General features: G+C 38.2%; 1 protein-coding gene across 1 annotated transcript in view; it reads right to left on the bottom strand.

Moving 5' to 3' along the window:
- Window positions 1-23434, bottom strand: part of ADSS2 (adenylosuccinate synthase 2) — a 36651-nt gene that overhangs the window by 8738 nt on the left and 4479 nt on the right. Inside the window, exons 2-8 of the mRNA XM_002918170.3 lie at window positions 14737-14839; window positions 13899-13967; window positions 11778-11828; window positions 4677-4743; window positions 4324-4431; window positions 3343-3424; window positions 959-1085 (exon numbers count right to left, since the gene is read on the bottom strand). Coding sequence (XP_002918216.2) covers window positions 959-1085; window positions 3343-3424; window positions 4324-4431; window positions 4677-4743; window positions 11778-11828; window positions 13899-13967; window positions 14737-14839 — 607 coding nt within the window. The remainder of the gene's footprint in view (window positions 1-958; window positions 1086-3342; window positions 3425-4323; window positions 4432-4676; window positions 4744-11777; window positions 11829-13898; window positions 13968-14736; window positions 14840-23434) is intronic.

The following is a 23434-nucleotide window of genomic DNA, read 5'->3' as shown; positions in this document are numbered from 1 at the left end:
TAGACTTATAATCTATGTGTTTTTAACGTGTTCCTATTAGTTTAAAAACGAATTTATTTTATTCCCTTGATACAGATTTTTACGATACAGCCACAACCTAGACTGACACCAGGATACTAAGAATTCTGTGGTATTCATTATCCCACCTTCTGATCTATATTAAGGGAATAATCCCAAAAACGACAAGAGAAGCTAAGAGGGGTGTACTCCACCATCCCCAAAGATCCCGTTCCTACTTAAACTATCCACTAAGCTAACCAGACACTCTGCTTTCTTTCCAGATTCCACAGGCATATTATGAAGTCAAAAATACATATTCACTGTAATAGAAATAAACATTTTCTTTAATTAGTATACATGCAGTCAAAAGCCAATGAAATGTCTTTAAGAGCTGAGAACACTCAGACTTATCCTTTGAGATCATATTCAGAGGGAAAGGCCAACAACCAACGGGGCAGTAGCTGGAAGACATCAAAGCCTTGACTTTTTGAAGATGGAGGAAATGCCCTAATCCATTCAGAGTCTCACACCCAGGGAGTTCAACAGACTTCCACAGATCTTAGACGAGGTATGTTCAATGACAAAGTTTATTAGTTATCGATATTTAACAAAATGGCTGAATTAAAGGTCATTATCCTTCCACAGGATTCCTCTAATCATCTTACAGTTCCAAGCAAATGGAGCATGAACCAAACAACAGAAATCCGTTTACAGTATCCCAAACCCACTGACCCAAATAGTGATTTCATTTTTCTACTCAACTATGAAATGTAACACATGCATTGTGTATCCCACAATATTGCTTTAAAAAAAAAGATTAGTAGATGACAACCATCCATCATGCCTGAATACACAAGCTAAAAGCCTTGTTTTAAAACCCCGTAAGGTGAACGTTCATTATTTATACCCTAAGTACTTCAGGGCTCGGTTAGGCTCCTGCAAGTCTTATCTCACTTACCAAAATCAATATCTAGCAGTGCTGCATTCGCACCTTCTACCAAGATTTTCTTCGGTGGCCCATGCAGGGCCTCATAGAGGAAGTAAACGCCATCTCTCACCATCGGTTTAATCCTTTCCATATAACCCTACAAAAACAAAAACCAATTTCAGTGTGTACTAATAAATTTACAGCATGTTCAGGACAAGTAAAACTCACCTGACTCCGTGACCAGGCAAACTGAAGTCATGCAAAGCAGAGGGGCTTGGTGACGGCGCTCACCCTACCGCGTATCTGGATTAGCTTTGGTCTCTCGTCCTGATTTTCCAGAACCAGAAGAGACCCAAGCTCAAGAACAGCAGAGAAACAATGAAATTCAAAGTTCTACGTGAACCTCACTGCAAGTAATGACAACGACCTTACATTCTTCATAAACCAGCTCTCAGGAAAATAAGAGCTGAGCGTACTATACTGTGCTTTTATATTTTATGAGGTACTTAAAAAGCCGCGTTTATAATCCATGTAACCACGAGTTTTGAAACACGCACTGGGTGACTGTCAGAATGCTGGTGCAGGTCACAGGTAACATTGCCGAGCATGCAAAAAAGCGGTAATTGTTAATAATCTTTTGCCACTGTGTCCCATGACAGCAATATCTCAGCAGTATTACTAGTAGATAATATCAGGTACTATTTTACACGAGCATTATAAAACTCTCACGAAATATATTTAAAGTATTAATAATACTGCTTAACTTTAAAATTCAATTAAAAATGTAATATAAACAAGAGTTCCCCCAAGGCCTAAAGTATAACTACAATAAAACCCAGTTTCAACTACGTTTCCATATTTAGCCAGTCTAGTATGGAAATTCCACAATCCACTCATGAACTCACCGAACAGGTTATACCCACTGATGAAAGTCTCGTCCCCCCTCCCTTGGCTCTAGTCTCCTGCTTATTCCTGGGTTAGACCTTTTGTTATGCCTGAAATGACCATGCCATTCATCATGTCCCTTATTCCTTAAAGTGCTGGCTCAACATATCCCACCTATTAAGAATCTTCTTCCCCAATTCTGTTCATGATTATTCATTTGCTTTACATTCACATGAAACATGGATAGAACAGAACCAAAAAGCCATATCCACACTTAAGTGCATAAATATTTCCAAGTTGCCTGGAATAAATTTAAAATATTTGTTGCATGACAGAATGAAAAGAAGATGGCAGTCTATTCTAAGCAATGACCAATACACTGAAATCTAAATACCAACACTTAGAATCTTCCTTGGAGGTTTGTTTGCTAAAGGAATTCAGTGAGTAGATAGGCCTAAGGTCTACAATCATTCTAGAATGGTATATGAGGTTTGTAAATTCCTATTCAGCTCTGGAATTCATGTTCATAGCTATTCAGAGAAGTAATAATCAGATACATAGGGCCCAGCTTGAAACGCACCAAACATCAGGGACAAATATAAGGGTGGAAAGGGTAGGAGATTTACCTACTGATGAGCTCAGGCACCACTGACACCTGAAAGTAGCCACACACAGACTCAACCTTTGGCCAATCACCTTCTTTGTCTTTTAAGACCAAGTGTTAGGGGCGCCTGGGTGGCATAGCGGTTGAGCGTCTGCCTTCGGCTCAGGGCGTGATCCCGGCGTTATGGGATCGAGCCCCACATCAGGCTCCTCTGCTGTGCGCCTGCTTCTTCCTCTCCCACTCCCCCTGCTTGTGTTCCCTCTCTTGCTGGCTGTCTCTATCTCTGTCGAATAAATAAATAAAATCTTTAAAAAAAAAGAAAAAGACCAAGTGTTAAAGACACTGGCCCTGTGGGGCGTCCTTCCAGAACGGGCCTGCCAGCTTTACAAGTTATCTCCTGCTGCCCCTCTGTTGATCTATGCTCCACATTGCTAGGAGGGATTTTTATATAATACAAATCTAGTCTTTTTTCTGCTCAGAATTACTCACTAGCTTTTCATTAACTCCATGATAAAAGCCAAACTCCCTATTGTTGCATATAAGACCAATACAAGATCTGTGAAATCCAACTCTGCTCCCCACTCAATATTTTCTTTCAGCCACATTATGTGAAGTGACTCAAACATGCCATGTCTTTTTAGGTAGGCCTATATGCTTTTAGACTTAAAAAGGACATGCAATTTGCTTTACCAGTTCTTATTTCCAATGCTTTACACATATCTGTGTGGCGTATATTATACTATAAATTATTTAACATGTAACTTCTCAGTCACAGCATAATTTCCATAAAGGAAATTAAATAATCTACGTTCTTCATTCTTATGTTTGCAGTTCCTAACACAAAACCCGAATGAATGAAAGATCTTAGATGCCAATCTGGCAAACAAGTTCTAAAAAGGACATTAGAAAGGCCAGAAAGCATTACCTTGAGTTTTTGTAATTCGCCTTCAATGTCGATTTCCAGAGTGGGGTATATAGATTTGTATTGGTTAGCCAGAACTTTGAACCTGAGAAATATAGATAAAGCAAGCCAACAGCTCAATTAAAAATAGTCCAAATAATATCATTCGATTCAAATGGTTTCTGTAGATAAGTGGTTTTAATAACAAATGTATCCCAAACTGAAGCTACATTCTAAGAAATAAAATCTAAACAGATCAGTCATATGATAAATGATACACTCAAAAACAGTATTTTTTATTCAAATTTAGGAAGACCAACAACATAAACATGATGATGTGTGTGGCGGGAAGGGGAAGAACTAGTCTGTAATAACACCTGAATCTGAATTATATTACACCGTGTGAAAAATAAAAGGGGATGGTCTACACGATGTTTTTAAGAGACAGAGGTAAGGCCTTTTATGCCACCTGTTATTAAATGCAACCAACTAACCTCCTGTCCCTGAGTCACCAGATAGCTTTGATGATGATTAGGTCTCTCGTGGAGATTTTTCTAGAGAGTAAGTGTCAATGAGGCAATTTCTATTATTTAAGGTGAGTTTGGTACAAATAGTTCACCAGTACCTAAGAGCCTAATTAGGTCTAGGTGGGGGGAAGAGAGGTCTCCAGAACTGAAAATCTGAGGGTCAAGACTCTAGGATGTGGTAACCTCACCAAAGCACCCCCTGGAATCTGTTTCTCAGCAAACCATCCCAAACTCCAATCCTTAAATATGACTTTGGCTTTGCCTTCTTGGGGTACTGCTAGGATAGCATCATGAGGTTACTCTCCATGAAGTTTAATTTAAAATTAAGTAATAAAAATAACTTTAAAGTCCAAATAAAACAAGAAAAGCCAACCACCAGTATTCAACTAGAATACCGATTTTACCAATTTGCAGCCTGGATTTGAAAAATTTCAAAAAACCCATTTGCTCTTTCCACTCTGAAACACAAGCTAGTTACCTCTCAGAGAAGCCATCAAAGTCAGAAACCAGATCGCACATCCGCAGTCCACTCCGAGCAGCTTTGGAAGAATAAACTGGGCCAATGCCCTTTTTTGTGGTACCCAAACTTAAAAATAAATCAGAAAAAGCTTTGAGTTAGACAAGAAAGATGGAGCTCTTGTGGTCAGATCATCACAAAGAATGAAGGTACTCTGACTATTTTCTGTAAGTTTATTTTCACAATCCTATTGATTTTCTCTGGAATCTAAACAGGATATTCTAAAAATTTTTCTTAAATCTCTGGCCTAGAATTTAAACATTAGGGTCTGGATATGCTTAAACTGCACCAAAAACAAAAACAAAACACCCTACTTTTTTCCTGCTTGTTCTTGTCTCTGTTGCTCCTGGATACCATCAGCTGCTTGATGAAAATCAAATACTGAGGGGGAAAAAAAACAAACCACAGTTGTTGAAACAAAGGTAACATAGGAGGAGCAAAACATACTGTATTTTGTTTTATTTTACTTATTATTTTTTTAAGATTTTATTTATTTATTTGACAGAGACAGCCAGCGAGAGAGGGAACACAAGCACGGGGAGTGGGAGAGGAAGAAGCAGGCTCATAGCGGAGGAGCCTGATGTGGGGCTCGATCCCATAAGGCCGGGATCACGCCCTGAGCCGAAGGCAGACGCTTAACGACTGAGCCACCCAGGCACCCCTGTATTTTAAATTACTTAAGCTATAAATCCCTTCAGCTTAATTTCTTCATGACTAATCAAATGGATACATTTTATTTTTTAAAAGATTTATTTATTTATGAGAAAGGGAGGGGGAAAGAGACAGAGGGAGAGAGAGAGGGGGTATGAGCAGGAGGGGCCAAAGGAGAGGAAAAGAGGATCTCAAGCAGACTCCGCACTAAGCGTGGAGCCCGACGTGGGGCTTGATCTCACGACCTGAGCCAAAACCAAAAATTGGAGGCTCAATCGACCATGCCACCTAGCACCCCAAATGCATACATTTTAAAAAGCACCAACAATGGTGGGAGGGAAGGTTATTATGTCAACAGGTATACTCCTATGAAATATGCCTGATTATTCATTCCTACTAACTACAACATATATTATTTTAAAAACGGTAAGAGGGTACCCCAGAATTCTATGAAGCTCAGTTTACTAGGCTACCCTCTTTTCTTCAGGTTCTACCCTGCAGACATCTTTGGGTTATTCTGACATCTCTCTCTCTCTTTTTCTCTCTTCTCAGCAGTCTCTCCGAGCTCCCATCGTCTCTAGCCAGAACTGTAGCCAACTGAGTGGGCCTATTTCCCCTCTTGGACATCTCAAATTCATAACTTTTAATGCAGCAAAGCTATCTTTCCAAGACACAAATACGGTGTCACCACCCCCACCCCCTTTGCTTTAAAAGTCAATGGCTTTCTATTGCTCAAAAGAAAAAGACAGAACTCTTTTGTGGCCTCTGGGCATAGTCTGCTCTTTCATCTGGGGCACCCTTTCTGCCCTTGGGTCACAGCGGACATTCCTTCACATCCTGGGCTACAAGACATACCCTTCTGCCTGACTGTGCTTCTGCCTGCACACGCAAGCGCACTCACGCCCACACACTCTCTCCCCTACTGGTATTTTATGAGTCTTGGGACCATGTCAGTTAGCTTACCAGTTGATTTCCTGCGCCTCCAAGTTCTCAAATATTTACCGACTGAATAAATAGCCATTTTATGGAACAGGCAGGCCTTCAATTTGGTCTTCGAACTTTTAACCAAGGCTTCTTTTGTTTCAAAAAAGCCTTATGGGAATATAATTTACATACCATAAAATTCACCCACTTAAACTGTACAACTTAATCATTTTTCCATACATTACACCATGGCTTCTTTTCACTAATGATTGTTACTGTACCCAAATAAGTAAGTTGACATGTATAAATTTTAAACAGAATGACTGATATAAGGTCCCTAGAACTAGTGGAGGATCGTGCGAAAGAACTATTTGGCAGCATCAGAAGACAAATGTTTTAGTTATGGATGGTGAAACCAGAAAAAAAAAAATTGAGGAAACTGGACCTTAAACCACCCTCTGATTAATCCTAGCCTCTAAAGCCTTCTCTGCCCTAAGTCCCCTTTCTGAGACACTGCCAAATTGTCAAGGCAGTCCTCTCCTCTGCTTGGCAAGGTTAACAAGCACAGCAGTGTATGGCTAACAGGCTTCCCTCGTCCTCTCCGAAGGGGAGTTCCAACACTTCCTACACTAGGTGATCACAAGACAGAAACTACATTTTGACTGTGTGATTTAAAATTATCCTGTAAATCGCTGTCTCAGTGCCACAGAACTGGGTAGCAATGACATCCTTCAACTACACTGGCATATTGTACACCAAAAGATATTTACAGGAATGTTCAGAGCAATATTACTTGTAATAACTCAATATTGGAAATGACTCAAAGTTACATCAACGGTAAAAATGGATCAACTGGGCCATATTCATACAATGGGATATACGATTCAGCAATGAAAATCAGATATTGCTTCATTTAGTAATAAGGACGAATCAAATGGGCATACTACTGAGTGGAAGCCAGACACAACAGATTATATAAATGTGTAATTTGTATAAAATTCAAATACTGACGAAACCAATCTATGCTGAGAGAACAGTGGTTACCCTCGGTGAGGGGGAGTAGATAATAACTAGGAAAGGTCGTCAGAGTAGCTTTTTTTTTTTTAATTGAGCTATAGGGACACTTAACATTAGTTTCCGGTGTAGAATATAATGGTTCGGTATTTGTATATATAGCAAAATGACTGCCATGGTGAGTTTAATTAACACCGATCACCATAAACAGCCACAATTTCTTTTTGTGGTAAGACCTCTTTTTTGTTTTCTTAAGTAGGCTCCACACCCAATGTGGGGCTTGAACTCACAACCCTGAGATCAAGACCTGAGATCAAGAGCAAGATACTCTCCCGAAGGAGCCACCCAGGTGCACTGTGATAACTTCCAAGATCTGTTATCTTAGCAACTTCCAAATATGCCATACGGTATGACTAACTATAGTCACCATGCTGTCCATGACATCTCCGAGACTTTTTTATTCTGTAACTGGAAGTTTCTAACTTCTGACCGCCCTCGTCCATTTTGCACGAGCAACTACCAACCGCCTGCCTCAGGCAACTACCAGTATATTCTCTCAAGTCTCTGAGTCCACGGGGTTTTTGGGTTTTCTTTCTCAGGACTGCTTTGATTATTTCGTTTCTCTGTAGTTCTGTAGAAGTTTTAGGATTGTTTGCTCTATTTCTGTGAAAAATACCGCTGTAATTTTGATAGGGATTGCACTGAATCTGTAGATTGCTTCGGGCAGTACAGACATTTTAACAGTACTGATTCTTCCCATCCCTAAGCACAGAATAGCTTTCCATTGATTTGTGTCTGCTTTAATTTCTTTCATCAACGTCTTACAGTTGTCAGCATAGAGGTCTTTCCTAGCAGAGTAGCTTTTTCGGGCACCAGAAAGGGTCTGTATAACAAGGTAGTCAGTGGTTAAAGGGGTAAAATATTGTACCCTTATTGTGCATTTTGCTGTATTGTGTGCTATGTTAAAATGTTTACTGATTTCTAGTAAGAGCTATCACACACTATAGGAATTAGTTTCTTGTCTTGCCCCTCATTTAGTACACAGCTTACAGCCTTTCTTACCTACTTCTGAGGGGCCAGAATCATTCTTAAGAAGCTGTTTCATTAAACTCTGACTTTGCAAATCAGTTATGACAAAAATTGAGATGTTGGAGGAAGCCATTTCTTTTGAATGAAAAGATGTTTTATATTTAAATATTTGCTTTATTTTCTACGTTCAAGTAAGTTACAAAGGCACCTGGCAATCACAAGTAAATGGTTCATGGAAAGCAGATAAACCATATTTTTCAGAAGTTAATTTAGTACCTTGCCATAGAACTTATGTTTTTTAGGTTTTTCTAGGCCCCAAGGAGCAATTAGTGAAATCAGAATAATGACTTTCATAAAGCTCCATCATGGCATGGAGACTTAATACCTCCACTAATACTGTTTTTGAGAGAACAGTCTTTGTGTGAAGTTGCTTTATCTCTTCCATTTTCTACAGCCTAGATACTGAAAACAAAAAGTGCTGCCTTGGGGACTCAGTCTAAGTTTTAAAATAGAAGATGATTATGCGTGTTCAGTAGGTAAGTTTTATTTACACCATCTTTTTTTTTATTATTATCGTTAAGTTTTATTAACACTATTAATGTTACACCGTAGGAATGGGTCCAGTGGCAGCCTCATTACCTGTAATGGCCACTTTGCTGGCTTCTCCTATCTCCTCAGGTCTTCTTTCCCCAGTGTTTTTGTTGTTTTGTTCTTTAAATCGTGGTCACTTAACATGAGATCCACCCTCTGCACAGCTTTTGAAGTCACAGTATGGCATTGTTATCTACGGCCTCGTTGTACCGCGTGTCTCCAGAACTTAGTCATCTGTCATCTCCTTCAGATGACGTGAATGTCATCTTCACCGTGAAACGTCCCCAGCCACTTTATCTAAAATCGTAGATCCCTACCCACTTCCTCCAAACTGCCAGACACTACACGTGGCTCCTCTCTTTCCTTAGAACTCACCACTACATGCCACGGTACGTTCATCACAGTTTTATCTTGTTTATTATCTGTCTTCCCCTACTATACTATAAGCTCCATTCGGAATTTTTATTGGCCTTTTCTGAATCCTCGGTGCCCACCACCACACTGGGCACAGACTGGTCTTTCGACAGGTAGTTGCTGAGTCAAAGGACAGATACCCAACAACCTGCATTTCAAATGTTTAAAAAAAATTTAAAGTCTCAACCACTTCTCAGGTCTCTTTCCCTCAATAAGGATCTCTTATGTTACAAATTTTGTTGAGTTTCAATGAGGCAGGGCACAATTATAAAGACAGTTTCTTGCATACTTGCTGAAGTATGCTAATGTAAAGAACTGGCCAACAATGGACCCATTTTTAAATTTCTCTATTAGGAAACTGGCTGTTCAAAGCAAAAATATTAAGAATGCATTATAGAGTTTAGAACAATGCAGACATGGGGGCGCCTGGGTGGCTCAGTCATTGAGCGTCTGCCTTTGGCGCAGGGCGTGATCCTGGCGTGATCCTGGCGTTCTGGGATCGAGCCCCACATCAGGCTCCTCGGCTGGGAGCCTGCTTCTTCCTCTCCCACTCCCCCTGCTTGTGTTCCCTCTCTCACTGGCTGTCTCTCTCTGTCAAATAAATAAATAAATAAAATCTTTGAAGGAAAAAAAAAAGAACAATGCAGACATGAAATGTATGACAATGATGATACAAGGGACTGGACGAGGGAAATGGAAACATTTCCTTGTAAAAATTTGGGGTCAAACGTTATATTATTTTAAGGTAGATAATGATGATTTAAAGTTGTATATTATAAATCCCAGAACTACCACCAAAATTCACAAAATAGGAGGTATAAACTAATAAACTAATATTGCAGATAATATTTAAAATGTTAAATCTAAAAGAAATCAGGAAAAGGAAGAAAAAAGAGCAAAAGGAACAAACAAAACAAAAAGATATAAATGCAATCATACTGATAATTAACTATATTAAAAATAAATGATCTAAGCATTCCAATTAAAAGCAACATTGTCACAATGAATAAAAGGTTAAGACCCAACTATATTTAGTCTATAATAAATGCCCTGTAAATATAAAGATATAGATAGGTTAAAGATATTAGATTGAAAAAGATACACCATGCAAATACCGATCTTAAGAAAACTCTGCTGGCTATATTAATATCAAAGCAGGCTTCAGAATAAGGAATATTACCATAGAAAAGGAGGATATTTCATCAAGATGAAAGAGTTAACTCATCAAAAACATAAATTTAAATATACATGCAATCTACCTGAGCTTCAAAGCAGTCAAAGCAAAAATGACAAGAGTTGAAAAGAAAAACAGACAAATTCACAATTCTTGTTGGGGGTTTCAACATGCCTCTCTCTAGGTGACTGAGAGCAAGTAGAAAAAAAATCAGCTAGGACACAGAAGATTTGAACACTGTTTAACAGACCCTTCAAGAACACTCAACAACTCTACTCAACAGAACACGTATTCTAACTGCTCGCAGAACATGGACCAAAACAGACCCTATGCTTGGCCATAAAACAAGTCTCAACAAATTTAAAAAGACTGAGATCAAACATAAAGTATATTCTCTGTCTACAACAAAATTAGAAATAAATAAATCAGAAAAATCATCCAATATTTAGAAATTTAAACATATTTCTCAATAACTCATAGGTCAAACAGAAATCACAAAACAATTACAAAGTATTTCAGCTGAATGGGAATAACCATACAAACTGTCAGCACCTGTGGAGCGCAGCTGAAGTGGTATTACGGGCACCTGTACGGCCTCAAGTGTTTACATGAAGAAAAGCAAGGTCTAAAGTCAAAGATCTAATAAGCTTCCAAAGAGGCTAGAGAAAGTGAATAAAACCCCCAAATATGTCAATCCAGCACAGTTTACTGGAAAGAAGTCAGCGTACTGGGTTACTGGGGCTACGGTCGGCTTCGAGGCTCTGACGGGTACTCAGGAGGCGGTGGGTGATCCTTAAGAACTTTGATGGGCTTCTCTTTTTTGTTTGTTTTTTTAAATGTAGTCTCCATGCCTAATAAGGAGCCCAACAAGGGGCTTGAGCTCAAGACCCTGAGATGGAGATCTGAGCTGAAACCAACAGTCAGACCCTCCAGACTGAGCCACCCAGGCGCCCCTGACGGGGCTGCTCTAAAACGGGGGTCAATGCTAAAACTAGAGTAGCCACTGCCCCAGGGGACACCTGTATTTAAATACAACTGAAGAGTTTGCACCAGGCCACTCTTTTTCCTGGTTATTGTCTCGAAAATTAACTCTATCACATCAGAGATAGGATAATAACACGGAAACAAACTTCAAATTTATTAGCGGTGGTTGAATTTAACTTTAGAATCCAGTTTGCTCTAACTAATCATGGAGGAGAAGGCTACTCTGAATTAAGTCTGAACCATCGAAAAAGCTGCATTAATACATTTTAGACATAAAGAGTCACTCTACAGCTATGCCAGATAGCAGACCTGCTTTTACATGGTAATTAATGTGCAAACAAATGCTCTTTGTATTTTGGTGTGGTGTATTTTATGATAGAATTAGAGATGTCTCATGAAATACTGCTTTTAGGATTCATTTGGTTAGCTAATTCTTTCTTCAGAAATAAGTAAAATTTAGCCTAGTCCTTAACCAAAAGAGAAAAAAAAATTCAGATTTCATGTATTTGGAGCCCAACTATTATAATACATCCTACTTAGTTTTCACTAAAATTAAAGAAAAATTGGCTACTAAATGCTTCCATGTGACAAGTTTCTGAAAATAAGACAGTTAAATGCATTATGTGCCCCTTACCAATATGAGCTCTGTCAGATATGATAAGCCTTTTTTCCCAGCCTTCCAGACCTAGAGAGAAGAAGGAAAAAGATAAGGCTTATTAAACACTTTGCATATATCTCAATTTCTTTAGAAATACAATGTTTAAAAGTGTTTTTCATGGAAGTAATCACTTACATATCTTGTCTTCTGTATAGGACACAGGTTTAACAAGAATCTTCTCACCTGTCATTCATTATAATTACACTCATTCACAAATTCTATCTTTCTAAATGTGTTATTCTAAACAACTCCAAACTCAAGCCAGCCAAATCCACATAAAATACTTCCAAGAATCCAAAAGCAAATGGGAGTAAAATTGTTAGAGGCAGGGGAGGGGGAATTAGCTGCAGAGCAGGAGAAGAATTTCAAGAAAAGGGTTAATTTTGGGACTAGCACCCATTCCCAAAAGACAATTATAAAATGGTGGGATTAAACGAAATAATAAAATGTTCTCACTAATTCCTCCAAAGGACTATCAACTACTGCCCTTACTACATTGACTTATAACATGACATACATATCTCCCCATTTAGCTGTGAATGCCTGAGAGCAGGGGCCATGAATTTTCATAGCACGGGGCCTATCATCCCACAAATGTTCAAAGAACTATTGCTAAATGAATAAATGAATCTAAATGGATATGTTTCTTTAAAGACAGTACCTTAGGAAGCTACAGGCATTCTAAGAATCAGCCGCCAAGCTCTAAACACTTTCAAAACTAATATCTAGATATTAAAAATTAGGTGTTAATTTTGATAATATCCAAAGATGTGTTTCAAAAAGGAGTCCTTATAAAGAGGAAGTGCTGAAAGTGAAAGGGGAATATTAAGCCTCCCCCTCTATAGCTGTTTTTGACATGTAAGTACGTACTCTAAAGTCAGCTTCAGGCATATTATACAGAAATTTATTACAAAGAAGATTAGTAAAGTGGATTCAGCTGGATTATACAGGCTGAAAGGAGAAAGAAAGGAGGGCAAAATTTTTAAAGGGGATGAAGGAGAACAGAGGGCAGCATGGGAACCTCAAGTTGACCAAATTCAAAAGCAGCCAGCAACACCTAGGTAAAAAATGCAGGGAGTGGGGCGCCTGGGTGGCTCAGTTGTTAGGCGTCTGCCTTCAGCTCAGGGCGTGATCCCAGAGTTCTGGGATCGAGCCCCGCATCGGGCTCCCTGCTCCACTGGGAGCCTGCTTCTTCCTCTCCCACTCACCCCGCACCAGCTTGTGTTCCCTCTCTTGCTGGCTATCTCTCTCTGTCAAATAAATAAATAAAATCTTAAAAAAAAAAATGCAGGGAGGACAACAGACATGGTAGGAGGGCAGGCAGGATTCTGTGAAGTCAGATTTAGTTGTTAGGAACATTTGAGGTCGGATTGCTACTTTTAAACCTGAACAATAAACTTTAACAACATAATGGAATTAAGTATTTTAAATATGAGCCAAGGGGAAACAATGCTTTTCCTCAACTGCATATTATTTGCATGACCAAATTCCCCTCAAACCCTAGCAAGGCAGGCAAAGTGAATGTACACAGCTTTCCAAAAATCCAAAAGAGATTAGGAAGGGCAGGAAATTAAGCCTTTAAAATTTTTTTCCTGAGGAGACAGAAGTGAATACTTTCATAGAAGGAGCATTTCCCTCATTTGGAGGGAGGTAGGTAAACAACCCTCTTTTATCCCTGGTTTGTATGACCGACAGAAACAAGACTGATTGACAGTGTGCTAAGGGGACCTCACTGGTTTCCTGACCCCTGCAGCTAATGTTTGGTTTGGGAGATGGGGCCGACTTGAGCACAAATGACAAAGGAACTCAGGAATCTCTGAGTCTCAGTGGATATGAATTCCAGCAGCCTGAAGAGACACTCTGCAGATGACCCAGGTGTAAAAAAATCAGGACTTACACAATGACCTTATTATGTGTGTCTTTTGTTTAAAATACTGATTAAAATGAATACAATTTAACTGACATTGAAATATTTGTCCGATAATAACCAGCAATTTTAAAGTATAAGACAAAATGTTAACTTTGTCCAACATGAGATCCCAATGAACTTTCCAAAAACCAAACTAGTCCCCAGGCAAAGTGGTCATTCTTTCATACCTTTTCCTTTTTGGACATTTTTCTCTGCTTCCTCAAATAATCCAGGAAGATGAATCACCACACCATTTCCTAGAGGAAAGCAAACGAATCAACCTTAAATACCTATACTTACAATACAGATGTCTACGATACCCCTTATCTAGAACAGTGCAAGAGTGAAGGACTCTGACAAATGGGACGTCTGATTTATCAGGGAGTTACCACAGAAATGGTTCCAAGTTTTAAACAGTAGTGTAATGTAAATACATAATACACAGAATATAAAACACTAACATTACATTCAGTGTAATTTGGAATTTCTTTGAAACAAAGTAAAACTCTTCTTTTGAAAGAACCAAGTTATGTCGTTCTAGGCAAATGGAACCAAGTTACAGTAGACGCTAAATCAAGGCCTTTCAAATTAGGGAATCATACCCTATTTGTGGTCATAAAATCAATTTAGTGGGTTGTGACTAGCACTTTTAAAGATAAAAAACTAGGATAAAAGATTGCAGATTGCATCATGTTATAAGGGTTCAGAATCAATCCATGAACACCTCCTGTATTGCTTACTGTGAAAGCATCCGTGTTTGGAAGCTGACCTGATGATCTACTTTATAAAATTAAGATTGCCAATGACCACAGTTAAACACAAATTATTCCAAAAAGTATTAGTGCTAAAAGACAGAGGTGTAAAATAGCCAGTCAGGTATATTCCAGAAGGTACCAAGGTCAAGATTAATAAGGGATCAATGAATCATTTGAATAGTGAGAGACGAAATCAGCTCAGATAATGAAAAATGAACACAATTATCAATTGAGAGGGGGAAACCTCAAGGGGTTCAGTTTATACACTTACCAATGAACGCAGTAACATTTGGATTAATTATTCCACTGGGTAAAAGATGAAAATCGTATTCCACAGAATCTACAACAACTGTATGGCCGGCATTATTTCCTCCCTGAAAGTACAAGATCGGGGAAAGTTGAACCTGACAATAAATATGACAAGTAACACATCTCCCTTCCAAAGGGAATTAATAATTTCTTCCAAAACTGTCAATATAACTTAAGAAAACCCAAGTATGTATTTGCCACAAATACATATTCTTTAGAGGCTTCACAATAGTTTGGCTACCCTCTCTTCTTCCCCATCGTAGTACCCTGGAGTGGTTTCCTTCCTGACAGGATCTAGAACACTGGGGAATTCAGGTTTCTGGTAGACATACACCCTCTTAAAAGAGAAAAAACGTGAAAAAAGCACAGGGAACCAATTATTTTGCTCTTGGTACTCTATCTAATTAAAAACCCATGATATTTTATCCAAACATAGAAAAATCACTAAATTAGAAAAGAGTAATCTATCCAGTTACCCTAACTTGACGTAAACATTCATGTAATTCCCATTGTATTCAGAGGGTGTCAAGCAGCTTTGTGACCTGAAATTTGTATTCTTACATGGACTTACCAACTAGGAAATTTCCCAAGGAACTCCCTCAAATATTGGCTACCCTGAGACTCTAATTTTTAAATTTGTAAGTCAATCCTGTGCATCTGTTTGGTACCAATCCCTGAATCCACTCATCTCTGGATAAAATAATACACAGGGTCAAAGAACCTCTAAGCTGAGAAACATACTATAAACCCATATTGAAACATAGTGAAACTCAGGCCTAATGGTCAATAAAAAGCAAGCTATGACGTCAGATTATAAAAATTGGGTACAGAGCAGACTGATTATAAGTAACCAGATAATTTTCCTAATTTCTAAGTTTAAAAAATATAGAAGAAAACACAAATCAACTGATTATATGCTTAAACTTCCACACAATAACAGAAAAGTTTAAAGCAAACAAAGTAGGAATGTATTTGCAACAAATAAAAACTATAACATCATCCTGGCTGGACTTTTAAACACCAATCAAAACTATGTCCCCTGAGAATGACTGGTTTAACTTTATCCTGTGGCTATTTTTGACAAAATGAATGTTATTTCCTTTTTACCAAATCATAACCAATCACGAATTCACAAACAATGCCAGAAAACAGGTCCTGAAAAAAAAAATCCTCTAAAAAGTAAATGCCTATTTACACTGCATTTTGCACAGATACAAGCAAAGAATGCCCTACTTGAAGAGAAGTGTATGTCAGGTGGGCTTAAAACAAAACCAAAAAAGACTCCACAGTGGGGGCCTGAAGTCTGGAAGACAACAGGAGGACAGAGGCGGGAGTGGAAAGCAACACCTCCTTCCCTCCATCCACCAACAGAACCAGTGACTATTTCTTTCCTCTTTATTTTTTAATAGGAAACATCTGCATATGATACAAGAGGCACAGATGGAAACACAGTAAAAGTGAAGTCTTCCTCATGCTCTTCTCCCCACCCACCATTCCCTGCTCCAGGACAGCCAGCTGCCACCAGCTTCTGGTGTCCTTCCCGAAGAAATTTTGCATAAGCAAACAGGTATTTGTATATTGTTTCATTCCACACATACAAATGGTAGCAAACTATACACCTGGGCTGCTTGTTTTTACTTGGCAAATTTGAGCGCACATTCCTTACCCTGTAAGCCAAACCATCTCTTCATTTTAACAGTGGCACTATCCTGCTAATTCTTATGTGGACTGGGAATTTATTTACCTCGTCCCACAAGAGAAGCAGCACGATTGTTTCCAACCTTTTGTTATTACAGACAATGTCACAATACACTTCCTGGTACACGCTTCACACTTGTGCAAACTTATCATCAATTCTGATAGACTCCTAAAATAAAAATAACTCATAGGACAAGCCTTACTTAGTTTTTATAGCGTTTCTTCTACTTTATCCCTCCTACCAATATTAGCCTTTTTATCATGACTTTTTATGATTTAGGAAACCTCCCCCAAATTTTCAGGAAAAATCTTTCCAGAATATGAAGCTCATTAAAATGTCCTGAGATCCTACGAAGATGTTAAATTGTTATAAATCACTAAATCCAATAGATTTTTACTGAATTGTGATAAAGTACCAGTAATTTTGCCACCAAAAAAAAAAAAAGTCAAGATTATTTCAGCAAAGTCAGTTTATTTTTTAAATCCATCATTTGCTTAAGAAACTACACCATAACTTTTGGAATAGACCTGTGAAGTAAGTCTCCCTAATTTACACAAAATTATTTTTGTAGAGATAGTAACATAAATCTTTTCCTGAAACAATTATTAACTTGGTGGAGCCCAATTACATTCTTACTGTGGAACAAAACCTTACTTTCTCTTAGATAATATTTTACTGAGATATGCAGTACTTGTGGCAGTAACTGTAATAAAGAGAGGTTTCTTTCTGAGAGGCAGGTGGTTGTGACAGATGACATCAGGGGGATAAATTGGTTTAATCTATAAGTTCCTCCAAGTTTGCAGGCGGTGGTTTTAGCTGGAAAAGTTTAGCTGCAAAAGGCTTGAATCACTTTACTGAACAGCTGAGCTCACTCCAACATTAACCAACCCCTTCAATAACCAATGCCCTCTTAAGACTTACTATATGACTTAAATCTCATTTAAATTTTATTTGGTTGAGCAAGAAAATATGGTTAAATATACTCAGAACAGGGGCGCCTGGGTGGCACAGCGGTTAAGCATCTGCCTTCGGCTCAGGGCATGATCCCGGCGTTATGGGATCAAGCCCCACATCAGGCTCTTCTGCTATGAGCCTGCTTCTTCCTCTCCCACTCCCCCTGCTTGTGTTCCCTCTCTCACTGGCTGTCTCTCTGTCAAATAAATAAATAAAATCTTTAAAAATATATATATTTACTCAGAATAACCCTAGATTATCCTATTAAGGAGCTAGGGGAGAAAAATTAAGTGTGCTAATGTATATTTGGTCACTAGTGCCCTAAGGGGAGTTGGGGTATGACAGCTTCTAATCTTAAAACACACAATTATGCAGAAAAAAGATTCCCAAAGTGAACGGAGAAGGAGCTACTCACAAAGGAGTTTCTTGACAAGGCGATCTATACATGAAGTTTTAGTATACTGTCCTATTTTACAAAATGCAACAGATGAAGCTTCAAATTTGAAGTATTTATTTGGATGCTAACATAAAATACTTATAAATTATGTGCAATATACAAAATTCACCTTGGGAGCTCAGGCAGTTGTCTCCAAACATAGATTACAATGGTCCAAGGAGAGGTCACGTGCATTAGCAAACAGCAAAACAAGGTTTCGACATGAGCACCACTGCCAACCGCCACCTCGACCGCCCGCCCTCACCCTCCAGTGAATTACAAGGGCAGAGAGTCTGAACTTCAGTTTCCATGTCTGTGATCGCACTGCCCCTCAACGGGCGACTCTAGGAGTGGGTGCCAGAGTAAGCAGCAAGAACACATACATTTAATCACGTTTAATAATTCTCCTAAGTAGCACTGGGGAGGCCAGAGAGGACTATATAAATGTTAAAAGATGAATATTTTCTTGTCTACTTTTAACAGAAATGTACCATTTGCTTCTCAATGCAAAATTTCTGCAAAACAAACTTGATAATTAATCCCTAATTATACAGTACTAATCATATATTCAGATTATTAGTTACATGTTAACTACCTCTTGCTGTTTTGCTAAATTCCCTTAACACATGATTCCAGTCACTCGTAGCACTTAACACTTTTAATTATCAAAGCTGCATGTTTTATACTAACTAAAAACACAGAATATTGTGGACTAGCAATTAATATTGTTTTCCGGATCAATCATTAAAGAAAATATTTTTTAACAATTTAAAATTTTAAATAGTTTAAATTTTGAAATATACCCCCTAAAACAAAGACCAGCGTGAACCCAAAATGACTGCATATTATGTAGCAAGTTTCTTTGAGGAAAAACATAAGTTTATAATGCCTTATTGATGGCTTTTCCTGTACTGAATACCAAGAATAAATGCAAATTCACTGTATTAAAGAATATACGAAAAAATCCAATCAGGTCTCACCAGTCACAAAACATCACCTAATTTGGTATTTATTTTACTTATTTTCTTTGACTATTATTTTTTTTTAAAGATTTTATTTATGTGACAGAGAGAGACAGCCAGCGAGAGAGGGAACACAGCAGGGGAGTGGGAGAGGAAGAAGCAGGCCCCCAGCGGAGGAGCCCGATGTGGGACTCGATCCCAGATCGCTGGGATCATGCCCTGAGCCGAAGGCAGACGCTCAAGGACTGCGCTACCCAGGCGCCCCCGACTATTATTCTTATATTAAGATTAAATGCAAAAAAAAAATATTAAATAAGCCTCTTAGTGACCAAGAAAAAAATGTCTCTCATGGACATAAACTAGAACATGATGTTGGGCTGCGGGGGCGGTGGCAGTGAACAGAACTAAAATTCTATGTTCTCAAAGCTAAAAAAATAAAAAAATAAAAAAATAAATCAAAGTTTCTGATGTATACTTTTTCATTTTTTTAAACCATTACTGAGATAGCTCATTTCCACCGAGATAGTTAAAACAATAAAAACCTAGTTAATTCCAAACATTCTTCCCTCTAGAAAAACCCTAGATCAACAGTGTATTAGACTGTTACCAAACAATTCACAAGTAAGAATAACCTAGAGCTATTATCTTCTCCTTCCGTATTTTCCTATCTGAAATTAATTCTAGGTCAGCTATACCTTTTGTGTGTTCAGTCCCTCTTCCTTCCCCCCTCTCTCATTTTGCAAATCATAGTAATCACTCCCTCTGGCCACAGTAATTGATCCAGACTGGGAAACCTGAGCCAACCAAGCCTGAGACAATCAAGCTCCTTCCGTCTTGGGAATTGATTTGGAGAGCAAGGAAGGCCCTTAGTTTAGTGAAGCCTGGCATTTAAGGGCGCATACTTTAAAAAAAAAAAGGTTGCCAGTTCTGGCTGCTGAGATCCCAGGAGCTGCCGTTACCTGAGGCCACTCTGAGGACTGGCTACAGGGCTCTTGCTTCAAACAAAGCCCCATTTTGCTTAAGATAGTCTCTCTCCATTGCTTGCAAACAAAAGAATCCAAATGATTCACAACACAAACTCACCGCGACATGGTATACAGCTGGCTCTCTAATGTTCACATCTTGCCCTGGTGATAAACTGAATATAAAAAATGATTAACTCCCAAATTTTAATATGCTATCAAGAACAAAACTCTAAAACACTACAGGGATGATATAACAGTATTTAGTTATTTTGTAACTGTTCTCAGCTGTATACTTAAGCAATTTGGTTTTAAGCTTAAGAAAGAAGATAATTTTCTTTCAGTGGCTTGAGGAAGCTCTGGTTCTGAGGGAACCAGACTCTGTTAAGCCCAACTCTAGGATAAAAGTTTGGATCAGGAAATCAAGATGTGGAAGTTTCTAATTAAGTAGCCCCAAAGGTCCAGAGGAGATTTAAAAAAAAAAAAAAAAAAGTTTGGAAGGGAATGAAATGACATTAGTCTGCAACAGTAACTCCTTCAAAAAAAAAAAAAAAATAGTGACTCCTGACTCTTAACTCAGTTTGCTGTTAGGTCTTCCTCTTCCCCAAACTACCGCCCTGCCCCACCCCAAGTTTCTGTTGTGATCCAGGAGGTAAAGACGTGTCTGTGGCCTCCTGCAGTGTTATAAACAGTGGCATCTCTACCAGCAACAGTAGAGGCCCAAGAGTCCAGGGCTAACAATCTCATGCACCCAGCCTGGAGGCATTTCTCAGGCCACTTAGGCCTCTAAAATGGTCTATGTGTCTTCTCTTTGTCCTTTCTGCTCTGAATACATGAACACGGTATTATAATCACAGAGCTCTAAGTGAACATCCATCAAGAACAGTGACCGCTCTGGATTACAGCAGAGAGCAGCAAAGCCTCGTACCCCAGGCCTCAGACCTTCTCCAGCAACCAAAAACAGGGTCCCTATTTCTTGCCTAGTCTTCAGTCATCTTAGAAACCTAACAAACTTTTGAGACAATGCTTATTACCTGTGCTGGTTTCTTGGTAAAGACCTGTGTCTGTCTTTCCAGATGTGAAACATTTCATTATTTGCCAAAACTAAAACACGTGTTAATCCACAGCAATAAAGTAATTATAAACAAGGATGACTGTTCTTTTTTTTAAGATTTTATTTATCTACCTGAGAGAGCAAGAGAGACAGAATTGGGGGGGGGGCGTTGTGGGCGGAGGCAGAGGGAAAAGCAGACTCCCTGCTGAGCAGGGAGCCCAAGGACCCTGGGATCATGACCTGAGTCCAAGGCAGATGCTTAACCCACTGAGCCACCCAGGTGCCCCAAGGATGACTATTCTTTTATGAAAAGTTGTAGAACTGCAATTAGCTTGTGATTCCAAAGTAGAACAGGTTAAGTTACTACCAGTAAGTCGATCAATTAAACTATTCAACAGTAACCAGACACACCAGATAGGAAGAGAAAACATATACAGGGTATCTGAATTTCTTTTTAGCAAAGACATCCAAGCACACTGCTCAGTTTTCTTTCAAAGGCTTAAGATACCCACTTTACCTTACATTATTACAGTTACCTTCCAGTTTCACACACAGATAAATACACATGAGGAAAAGCTTTGGAGGTTCTTAGGTCCTAATCAAGAAGCTTTTAGACTCTAGGTACCTAAATCTAATAATATACACACTTACTAAACCACAGTCATAGATGGGAAGATTAGACATGCAACCAAAAAATGCATAAACCAATGATGTGTGATGCAGCTCTTTGTAAATGCTTGGTTAAAAATTCACCTAATCATTACATTTATAAAGACATTTTCTTTTTTTTTTCTTAAAGATTTTTTATTTATTTGACAGAGACAGAGACAGCCAGCGAGAGAGGGAACACAAGCAGGGGGAGTGGGAGAGGAAGAAGCAGGCTCATAGCGGAGGAGCCTGATGTGGGGCTCGATCCCAGAACGCCGGGATCACGCCCTGAGCCGAAGGCAGATGCTTAACCACTGTGCCACCCAGGCGCCCCCTATAAAGACATTTTCTTAAAAACACACAAATTAAATAGATTTCGAGTAAAAAAAATTCCTCATAAATAAAACCCTTCCTTTAAAAATGTTTTTAAAAAGCCTGATACCAAAAAAAAAACCCAAAAAAACTTGATACAGACAAAAATCCCATTTTTAAAAGAATTCTATTATATTGAGTTAAATATAATTAAAAGTTAGTTCAATGCAAAGAACCATCCAATAATGGAGCCAGAGTAGCCCTGGGAATGGTCTACTATTTACTCTTTCAATTGTTGATTTCCAGGCAATACTAAATACCACAAAGTCCCTTTTTCCATTGGTAAGAGTATTCTAATAGTTACCAATCTTCACTTACTGGTATGTAGCTCATCCACAGTGATCTTTAGTGTCAAAATATAACAGTCCCCAAAAGATAATATAGCTAAATTGTATCAGTTATAGTAAACTATTACCTATTTTTCAATTTACCATTTTACTCTAGATTTGTTCTGGGCAACAATCTGTTCTAAAAAGAACTTAAAATTACCCAACTAACTGACCCATTCCCACCAAAATTAAAGAAACAAAATAATATTGATCAGATACCACTGAGAGGATCTCATTAAAAATTTATGCCTCAAAAGAAGACATTATATATTTTTTAAAAATTATCTATTACATATACTGTTATATACTACTGTACTATTATATACAAATGACACGATTTACATATTATGTATATCAACAGAACAGGCTTAAATAGTGAACAACTTGGGACATCCTCATTAACTAAACTTTCAGAACTACTGCCCTCAGCAGACAAAACTATTTACTAGAATAACATGGCATTCATGTTATTCATGTATTTCTGAGGAAATACACAAAAAAGATACAAATATCAGTTATCTATTTTCAAGCAGATACAAGAGGTAAGACTTTAGTATAAACCATTAAAGCCTATAAACATAATGGTACAATATAATAAGTACTAGTTAAAATACTAAGTAACAAATATTATTCCAATAAATGCTGGGGATTCCACCTTAAATTCATGCCATCAGTCAATTAACTTGTCCAAGGAAATGTTAAAATAATTTACAGGAAAGGGTTAAACTACTGGTTGCAAAGAAATTTCTAGAGGTGATCCAGTCACCTAATAAATATTTGTTGAGTATTTACTTCCTCTCTGCCTCACAGAGTACCTGGTGCTATAGAAAAAAAACAACAAAAAAGAATTAAGTCCTCTTTTTGAGAAACCTTTTATTCTAGCAGGAAAAACACAGTAATCCAAGACAGCAAGATTTAACCAAGTACACCACACACTGGTATGCACTTATGACCTGGGAAATACTATAAACTATATAAAAACAACTGACAGTCAGGGGGCACAGAAACAGCAATTATTATAAACCTGGAAAAACGGTTTACCTTAAACACTAATTCTCTACCATCTTCCAAATTATGGGAAGTGGTCTGGGGGGTAATTTTAGCTGTATATAAAGTCAAGGCATTATATAACACTTTAGTTATCCCCCCTTAAATTATCTCTCAAAACTTTTCTGATTATTCCAAGGAGAAAGTCTCAGTTTGTTGCTGTTAGGTCTTTCATATATATATATATATATATATAT

This window comes from Ailuropoda melanoleuca, chromosome 8 (assembly GCF_002007445.2).
Source record: "Ailuropoda melanoleuca isolate Jingjing chromosome 8, ASM200744v2, whole genome shotgun sequence".
In the NCBI taxonomy this organism is placed as follows: Eukaryota; Metazoa; Chordata; class Mammalia; order Carnivora; family Ursidae; genus Ailuropoda; species Ailuropoda melanoleuca.
Note: the sequence above shows the minus strand (reverse complement) of the source record. Positions and strands in the feature narration are given on the sequence as shown.